At 31.2% G+C, this 10,010-nt stretch overlaps 1 protein-coding gene across 1 annotated transcript; it reads left to right on the top strand.

Moving 5' to 3' along the window:
- The first annotated feature begins 3,715 nt into the window (after positions 1–3,715).
- LOC101253225 (stem-specific protein TSJT1) lies at positions 3,716–7,840 on the top strand. Its single transcript, XM_004229380.5, has 5 exons — positions 3,716–4,061; positions 5,875–6,115; positions 6,207–6,327; positions 6,507–6,616; positions 7,547–7,840. The coding sequence occupies exons 1-5, from the start codon at positions 3,859–3,861 to the stop codon at positions 7,580–7,582; spliced, it is 711 nt and encodes a 236-aa protein (XP_004229428.1). The 5' UTR covers positions 3,716–3,858; the 3' UTR covers positions 7,583–7,840.
- The last annotated feature ends 2,170 nt before the right edge of the window (positions 7,841–10,010 follow it).

The following is a 10,010-nucleotide window of genomic DNA, read 5'->3' as shown; positions in this document are numbered from 1 at the left end:
GTATTGTAGTTGATTTTATGATATTATCTGATATATACTGTTTTCTATTTTGAGTTGGCCGATGATATCTACTCAGTACCTGTGTTTTGTACTGACCCTACTTGTATGTTTTTTTTTTATTATTTGTGGAGTGCAGCAAACTTGCCGTCGTCTTCAACTCAACCGCAACTCTATCCAGTCTTCATTACTCCGGATTTCAGGGTGAGCTAATGCTTCTAGCTTGGACTGGATCTTTCTCTTCATGTCTCGATGCCTTGAAGTTTCGGCATGGACTAGCTTTTTATGTATTTTAGCTTTTTAGATACTCTTAGATTAGTAAATTGAGAATAGATGTTCTTGTGATGATGACTTCCAGATTTTGGGAATAATAATAAATGTTTGAGTTTTAGAAGTTATTGATTTATTTTGTTAATGAGTTTTTAAGTCTTCCGCAATGTATTTAGTTCATTATGTTTGAAATGATGGGGTTTAGACTAGTTGGTTCTCTCACATAGGGGGATAAATGTGGGTGTCACTCACGACCCGATTTGGGTCGTGACATAAAGTGATCAAATAAAAGAGATAATATACGTCCTAGGCCTAAACTGGCACAATTTATAATTTAAAATGGGGCCATGGCAGTACTATTTATTTATATATTCAATATCTTTTTTATATTTTTGTAAAATGAAATTTTTTATCTTAAGTTATAATATTAGAAAATCGCTATCAACTTTCACCATAACTTAATACTTTATTATCATTATTCAAGTGACCCAAATTGAATTAGCCAAATAATTAAAGAAAAAGTTGAGGCACTGTATCTTCACTTGTCGTGTGGCTTGCGTCAAATAAATCCAAATCCATATAATTAAACCTTTAATTTAAAGAATACTTTACCTGCATCCTAAATCTATGGTATCTCGTAATTAACTAATAATATAACTTGTAATTGTGTTTTCTCATGAATAAGATTGATACTAAGATTAGATTCTACGTCACACTTTTATAAATGATAAATTACACTATCGACAAAACATAGTACTACTAGTTATCAGTTTTCCAGAGTTATTATTACAAGTGTCTAGAATAAGCCTTAAAATATTTAATTTAGAATAATTCAGGTTAAATTAAAGTTTCACATGAACTTACTGATTTTTCTATTTTTTATTTGTCAAATTTTAGTTTGAACACTTAATAAAACCTTGAGTTCATCCACAGTTTTGAAGGATTAGAAAATTGGAATTTTCTTGGCCACTAGACAAATGGAATAAAAAGAAAATGCTGAAAAAGACTTATTTTTATGGAATAAAATTATTTCTGTTTTTTTTTTAAAAAAAAAATAATAATAAAGAATCTTTAAGAGCCGTAAGTTAGTGGCAAGAAATATTTCAAATATTTATTCGAAAAATATTATAAATTACTTTTTTTATTAGGTAGAAAGTCAAAAAAGACTGATTATTTGTTTTTTCAGCAACCAATATGTAAGTATTCCACACAAAAAAAGTTTTCTTAAAGAAGCAAAAACGTATAATAGTTTGTTTTGCCTTTGATTTAAGAAATAATGGATGTTTTTTAGAAAAATATCATAATTAATTTTTTTATTAGGTAGAACTCATTTTTAGAAAATTCCTCCAAGAGAGTGGACTCCTCTAGATGCTCCAAGAAATCACTACAATTATTTAATTTAAATAATAATGTAGAAAACCAAAAAATAAAATGGAGGGACAGAAAAAAAAGAAATTAATATAAGCTTAATTTCAATAACTTATTTTTATTTAATTACCTATTATATTTATAAAATCACTAAATTTTATTCACTATAACAATACGTCAATAACCAAAGACAAAAATGAGTTTACGAAAGAAAGCATCTTTCGTATAGCATGACATCTTATTTACACTTAACAAATGTGAACCGTTTTTAACAATTATTTAATTTATAATATATAGTATTTTATTTTCCCATGATGGGATTAGTTTATAAGTGATGGAGTTCACTTTGTTGCAACAATAAGATTCAAAGTTTGATTTAGACAGTACAACCTACCATGGTTGCAATAATACAATTTGGAATGGTTGCTTTCCCGAATCAAAGCCACAAAATTAAGGGATCATTTAATAAAGTCGATATTCTAGTAGTCTTTTATTGATGAAATTTTTTTTATGTACGATTTGATTTGCAAAAATAATAAATACCGCATAATTTGTAAAAAAACTATTTATTTATAAAAATATCCTCAAAAAATAATGATTGGACAATAATATCTTAAACAATGATAAAATATAGAATTAATAAAAATTATTGCATAGTTAATATCATAATTTTTCATTTATTAGTCATTCATAACATAATACCAAATAGAGTATATGTGTCTGGAGAAAAATATTAATAATACACAAAATATTATAGGCATAAATATTTTTTTGATATATTCTAAGAAACAATTCGTAATTAAGAGATTGAGACAGACTCAAGATAAGAGATATATATATAGAGATGATTCGATAATACAACATAGAATATCGACCCATATATTCTAGCAAGTTGTAATTTTGTTCCTTGATTTTTCTTTTAAGACTAAACTATATATTTTCACCTTTCCACAAATATAGGAACTTTAATTATACCTCATAAAGTATCAAAACAATATGTCACATGACATTTAGTTTTAATATATTAGGAGTGGTAAATAGTCAAAATTAATTTGAAATCAAGACTTAATTCATTTAGAATTTACTTTGATTAAAATAGGTTTGAGCAATAGATCAGACCACTCAACATAATGATATTTAATTATTTAGCGATTCACCACCAGAAATATGATAATTATTATAATTAATGAATTATTTTGAGTTCAGTTCATTTGATCAACTCAACAAAACAAACTGTCATAATTCAATACGTGTAATATGAATTAGGTGTGGGCTAGAATTGCTTATATCACCTCTTATTTGATTTGAGAAACAATTAAAAGCTCATACACCTTTCATTGAGTTTGTTTGTGATGTTAACTCAGCTTTATTTTTTATTTGAAACGAAATTGTCTTTTTTTAAATATAACTCAACATCGATTTTTTTTTTGAGTTGATTAAAGTTATAAAAAATAACTTTTTTATCTTACGAAAATAAAAACAAAATCTGTCTGACTTATGAATTTATAAAATCTCAATGTGTATATTGTTTTAATATTGTAATACTTTTGATTCAATCCTATCCACTGATAAAGTTGGAATGAAATGATAGACAACATTATTATTGCATATATATAAAAATTAAATATTACCGGTGGAATCACAATTACATAAAAATATTCAGAAAAAATAAGTAAATATTTTTAATATTAAATTATTCGTTGAAATAGAATTATGATTTTTCTTTAAGAACGAATTAAAAAAAATTGAATATATAAATCGAATAAAAGAGAATTATTTACTATATTAAGCAATAAATATAATCGCCGTAAACGTGGCAGAATCTGTTTTGCATTACATCCATAACAGCTACTACGATGGACGCGAATGCACCTTATCTTATCCCTCTTTCCTTCGCTTTCATCTCCATTACTTGCCACGTCAGCACATACATCCAAATTAGAGTTCCCTTGGGACCCACACAAGCATTATTCCCTACAGAAATCATCGCCTCTTTTACGGGTCCCATTCCACGTATTATCTCATTTCAATTTACTCAATTACCCCCGAATAACACTTTAAATAACCAAATTATCCTCAGGATCTTATTTATAAATTTCATGCCCCCTTCTCTTCATTGCTATCTCGTGTTTTATCTTCTGTTTCACACACTTCTAGAGAGAAATAGGGTGATTGGCGTAGTTTTTATTTTCTTTTCTGTGGTTATTTTTGAATTCTTAGGAAATGTTGGGTGTATTTAGCAGTTCCATTGTTTCTCCGCCCGACGAGCTCGTCGCCGCCGGTAGCCGGACTCCTTCACCTAAGATCACGTCGGATGCTCTGGTGAACCGGTTTGTTCAAAGCAATTCGTCGGCGATTTCTATGCAGATCGGCGATTTTGTCCAACTCGCTTACTCTCACTCCAAAGAGTCTGCTGTACTCCCCAGGTACAGCAACTAAGAACTAAAAGAAATGCTGTGACTAATTTATGAACTTAATTTTAGCTGCGTTATTTTTAAAATTGAAAAGTTGAACAGGGATTGGTGAGGTAGAATTTCAGCTCTGATAAAGTGATCTGAAACGTTGTTTAGCTTGTGGATATGTGATTGACGGTTTAGATTATTGCACGATTCGATGGATGTGACACTGACATCATGGCTCAGGAATATCATGCATGATGCATGAATTTCCTAATTCATTATAATCCTAAATTCATCCACTAAATAGTATTATATTGCTCTGTTTTTTTCGTTTTGATTATTCGAAAATTTCACTCAACTCAAATTAGCTAATACAATCTCATACACCTACTTATTTTAATTAATTTGAATAATTGTGTGTCACTTTTCCAGAAAAACCGAATACAGTATACTTTTAGCAATCCAAACAAATTTAATTTAGCAAAGTGGGTGTCGTCAGTTTGAAGTCAAATTGGAAAACTTGTTGTCCTCTTTTGGATGAATCCAACAGACGACGATACAGATGAGAGAAGCAAAATAAACGGTTATTATTCCACAACAGTGGTATTATTACTATTATTATTCATCCTAAACTTTGTAGGTTGCTCTTAAAATTCTTTTTGGAGCTCATCCAGGTATCAGATCCATAGACGTAGTCATATAGCACAAACATCAATAATTAACACCGAGGGAAAGATTTTTCCAACGTCAAGCTCAAAGCTTATAACTTTGGGCCAACTGGTTATAATTATAATGGGGAAAACTGACACGTGTGAAACGAACCTTGCTCGAATAAGTATGGGGAGATATAATATTTGTGTATGATAGTTTATAAGTGATATTAAAAAAGTAATTTATTAGTTCAAGAACTTGTTGTTGGACACTGAATCCGTCTATTGTTATGCTGCCTTGACAAGAGGCTCTTTTTATTCCATCAGTTAATTTTTTATGTTTTATTTTTGGTTTTGTGATTGGGGTGGGAGGGGTACTTCACTATTCCTCTACTGCCAAAAAAAAAACTCTACAATTAGCTATGAGCTTTGTCGTTATTCCATCGCTATTTCGTTTGTAGCTAACGAAAATCTGTGACTAATTCGTTGCTAAGTAGGATTAGGACGAATTTTGTTGTTTAACTACAAAATTTGTCTATCACTAAATTCAGTCGTTTTAGTAGCTAGTTTATTTTGTTTCTCCTTTCTTCTTTGTGGTTGGAAGGGGCTTGCTGATTTAGGTCCCTCCCCTCTACCCACAACCGAATTGGTCTTTTGGATAGGAAAATCATTGGAAAAGAGTAGTGGACCAGTAATTAGGAAATGCTAGTCAATGTTCTGCTTATATAAAAATGAACTGGATTGTTGGCAATAAGTTAGGAATTGACTAGTACGAGAAATTTTAAGAAGCAAATTGTACAACACTTAGTGGTGGAATTCATCCTCTATCAGTGGCTTCAAGAATTGAAGCAGGGGAGGCATCTGGGTAAAAATCTATTTACTATAATTAATACGAATTGCTTTCCCTGTACGGTGGTCCCTTTGGTGATTAAGCTAGCTCCCTTGCTAGTTGTTAATTGAAAGGGAAGCCTTTTATCGGTATTTATTATTTTAATCACCCCTGAGTATGAAAGGTTTGCTTATTCCTACCACTTGAAAGAAGTTTGTATGCAGAGTCGTTTTATTTATCCCTTGATAAGGATCATATTTGAGTTACAACTGTAAACTTGTTTTGCTAATAATAGATTCTGTAGCGTATATTTTGTGTTGAAGTATCGACTTGTAGGATTAACTTCTTGGGGAAATGGCAGGTCATTTGCTGTTAAGGATGACATATTTTGCTTGTTTGAGGGATCACTTGACAACTTAGGGAGTCTGAGGCAACAATATGGCCTTGCCAAGTCTGCAAATGAGGTGATGCTGGTGATTGAAGCATACAAGGCACTTCGTGACAGAGCACCTTACCCTCCAAATCATGTTGTTGGTCACCTTGAAGGCAGTTTCGCTTTCATTGTTTTTGACAAGTCTACTTCCACCTTGTTTGTGGCTACCGTAAGTAAATTTTACCTACTCAAATTGCCTTGTTGTTGGTGTGGCTAAATTCCTATCCTTAGTTTCTTACCTATATTATATTTGTAAACAGGATCAAGTTGGTAAGGTACCCCTCTACTGGGGAATCACTGCTGATGGGTATGTGGCCTTTGCCAATGATGCTGATTTGCTTAAAGGTGCTTGTGGCAAGTCACTTGCTTCTTTTCCTCAAGGTAGGTTTGACAAATTACTCTCCCTTAGGTAATCTGATTGATCTAGTTGGATAACTATTGAAGTATTGTGACTTAGTATGACCAAATTAAATATGTATGTAAATAATTAATCCAGAAAGTGATATTCACTGTCCAACCAGAACACTAACAAATAATTCATCTTTTGTTTGCTTTTTCAGGGTGTTTCTACTCTACAACAGTTGGAGGACTGAGAAGCTATGAGAACCCCAAAAACAAGATCACCGCCGTTCCTGCTACTGAGGAAGAAATATGGGGCGCTAAGTTCATGGTAAGTATGCTTTAATAGCTTATTGACCTATTACTGTGAAGAAAACTGTTGAAATAAAAAGCCTTATTAGAACTTGATGTGATGACCTTAAAGAGATCAAAAGGACAGCCAGACCTGTAAATTCATCCTAAAAAATTTCAGTCTCCCTCATTTCACGCAATCTGATGCAAATTTTCAACAAGTTGGCATAAGCAACGTTGACATCAGTACCATCCCTGGTGGATATTGAATTTTTGGCCATAAATCTTGTGTTTATAAAAAAAAAATTAAAGCATTGATTTGTTTCAGAGCATGCTAGGGACAACCACATTTGATATTGAATGGACTTATTCGTCAACGATCATCACTAATTTAAAGTAACTGTCAGTATCACGTTAATGAATTTCCATCTCTCACTCAATGCACCTGCCTATGAGTGGCTTAGTTTTGTCAAATAAAACACAAACCTTTAGGAAGTGGACCCTTATGTGATGCAACTTGATAAGATGAAACTTTTACTATATCTTTACTAGTAACAAATATCGAAGCAAGTAAATTCAGATTGAGACATTTAACATCAATTATAGCTTTTTTAGGTTAATGGTCCCAACTAGTAGCATCTATCCGTGAATAAAGCTGTTCATATCAGTAACCTTATTGAAACTTGATGTGAAAACCATAAAAGAGATAAGCACAACCAGACTTTTACTCATGATTATTGGTGGAACCATGAAAGCCCACTAGCCTATTTCTTTGCTATATACGCCCTAGCATGTTGTGGATGTAACTGAATACAATTCAACTTAGTGATTGATATTCACATAGAACCACATAGGAGATTGATGGATCGATGTAGTATGGCATATGTATATATATTTGTACTTGTATGTATCATAATCATTTCCGAACCTCATGTTCTTGTATATAAAGGGCCTCCTGATGAAATTTCAGGTGGAAGGTTCAGCTGTTGTTGCAGCCACAGAATAGAAGTCCTCTGAGGGAAAAACAAGGCCGTGAGTATTAGTGGGGAAGCCATGTAAATAAAGTGAACGAGTACTGTTTTCTCTTCCTAGTAATTCTAAGTTCTACTTTTCTGCTGCATTAGGATAGAGTTAGGTCTAAAAGTATGATGTTTGGTTTCTTCTAGGTATTTTAACTACTAAAAATCAATGTACACCTTTCTTTCAGCTCAATAATGTTTGTAATAGTCTATGTAAATGAACAATGAAGAGCCTGTTCATGCAATTTCTTTTTTACTCTTTTTCTCTTCTTGCTTCCTCGGCTCCTTACTCGAGCTTGATTGCAATTTGCAACAAATTTGAAAATCTGCAATTAATGTTAAATTAGCAACTGGAAACTACTACTTGTTATATACTCGTTTTGTTTATTAATAGTTTTACTATATCACTATTTGAATATAATAAATGTAATGTCTTGAAAAATATATTAAGGAAATGACTATGATTAATTAATAAGGGTAAATTAGGAACTAAATGTAAAATCATTCATTGATTTCGTAAAGTGGACAAATATTGTTGGATATCATAAATAATTATAGCGGACAACTATTGTTGGATGGAGGGAGTAACTAATCAGTGGTTTTTTTCTTTAAGATCTTAGAATTCATTTTTTTAAAAAAATTTTAAATTTTGTGGTATCGCAAATACGAGTCGTTTTGACATTTAGAGGAGCTCAATATTAAAATTTTGCAACTATATAAAGGAGATATGAGTTGGTTGGATTTAAAAAGAAATAATGGTCAATGTACAAATATCATATAGGAGTAAATAATGTATATATATCTTCAATATATAGTCATATATCATTTATACATAAGTATACACTAGTTATACAATATTGATATATTATATATATACATATTGATACATTAAATATACGACCATTTTATTGAATTCTTTTGTTTGCTTAACTATTCTCCTAAGTGTATGTTAAGCTATTACAATGAGGATTTGAAAATATGATACATTAAGTTCGTAAACACCGATGTTGTATTAGTCTGCCAAAGGAACATTACGAAAAATTCTAAATGGACATCTTTCAAATTTTTCTACCCAACTAAGAAGTTTGTCTCAAATCACCTCCAGAAGACATAAAATTTTAGATCTAGATACAAATAACACTAACGAATATAAATTTAGTGAAAATTAATAAACAAAAAATTAGTGAAATAAAACAAAAAATTAGAGAAATAAATATTTTTATTTTTTAAAGCCAAAGACAAGATTTGTGCGAACAAGTTTTATTCAAGACCGCATAACAATTGAAATATAGAACCAGGAATTCAAATCCTTAACTAAGAACAAGAAATAAATATAACAAATTGATATAACCACCAAATCTTGACTTCTAATGGATGGTCTTGACGTAACTTGACTCACATCAACATTGGTTCCACCAGGAATTGTGGATGGAGCCACAAAAGGAAACACTGATACTATAGCACCATAGGCAGTGACAGATTCAAGATTTTCATTAAGGGAGTTTGAAAAAAAGAAAATAGTGATTTGAACTCCTAAATTACTAAGTTTACCTCTAATCTTATATTCAAAAAGTATTTTTGTCAAAATAGAATAATGAAAAGTTAACGAAATCACCACACTTGGCTCAAACCCAACCCGAATACATAGGTATTTTTGCACAACCTTAACCATTGGGATGTCAACCTTTATCATGTCAAGGTTGTTCAATAATTAATATATATCTAAAAAAAATCGATATTTAGTATATATGTTTAAAAAAAAAAAATTCGACGAAGGTTGTTCATCTGACCAATCTTGCCATGCCATAACTCTGCCCCAGCTATCAACATTAGGATTGCAAGGGTTCCTGACATTAGCAATAACATTTCATTTTTCAACAATTCAAACATCCTGTTTTTGATTTCGTTTGCCCTATTTTCCTTCATCTTAGTAGCTCAAGAGGAGGAGAAATTTTAGATTGCCTAAATTTTTGAATAGTTGAAGCGAATTCTTAGTTGTCAATATCAACCATTTTGACATAAAACTAAATGAGGGGTGTATTAGATACCAAAGTTAGATATTATCTTTAAGGGTGTGTTTGGTACGAAGGAAAATATTTTCCTGGAAAACAAGTGGATTTTATTTTTTATTAGAGTAGAAAATAATTTTTAAAGTTGGATTTTTTTTAAAAAAAATAAACTTAAAATTTTTTTCGTGGTGGGAGTGGGGGTTTGAGGGTAGGGGTGCAAAAATTAAAATTTGAATTTGATTTTTTAAAAAAAATATAAATTTTTTTTGAGGGGTGGGTGGATGGGTGGCTGGTAGGATTGGGTGGGTGGTGGGATGGTAGGGGGGTGGTAGGGAGAGGGTGGAAGAGAGTTTTGAAAAATGTTTTCCTTAAGTTTTTTAAGAGAAGTAATTTTTCTTAAATTTGA

Source organism: Solanum lycopersicum, chromosome 1 (assembly GCF_036512215.1).
Source record: "Solanum lycopersicum chromosome 1, SLM_r2.1".
Taxonomy (NCBI): Eukaryota; Viridiplantae; Streptophyta; class Magnoliopsida; order Solanales; family Solanaceae; genus Solanum; species Solanum lycopersicum.
Note: the sequence above shows the minus strand (reverse complement) of the source record. Positions and strands in the feature narration are given on the sequence as shown.

Coding starts and splice junctions, on each gene's coding strand:
- LOC101253225 (XM_004229380.5), top strand. CDS start 3,859: ATGTTGGGTGTATTTAGCAGTTCCATTGTTTCTCCGCCCGACGAGCTC. Junction 4,062..5,874: donor GAGTCTGCTGTACTCCCCAG/GTACAGCAACTA, acceptor GGGAAATGGCAG/GTCATTTGCTGTTAAGGATG. Junction 6,116..6,206: donor CCACCTTGTTTGTGGCTACC/GTAAGTAAATTT, acceptor ATTTGTAAACAG/GATCAAGTTGGTAAGGTACC.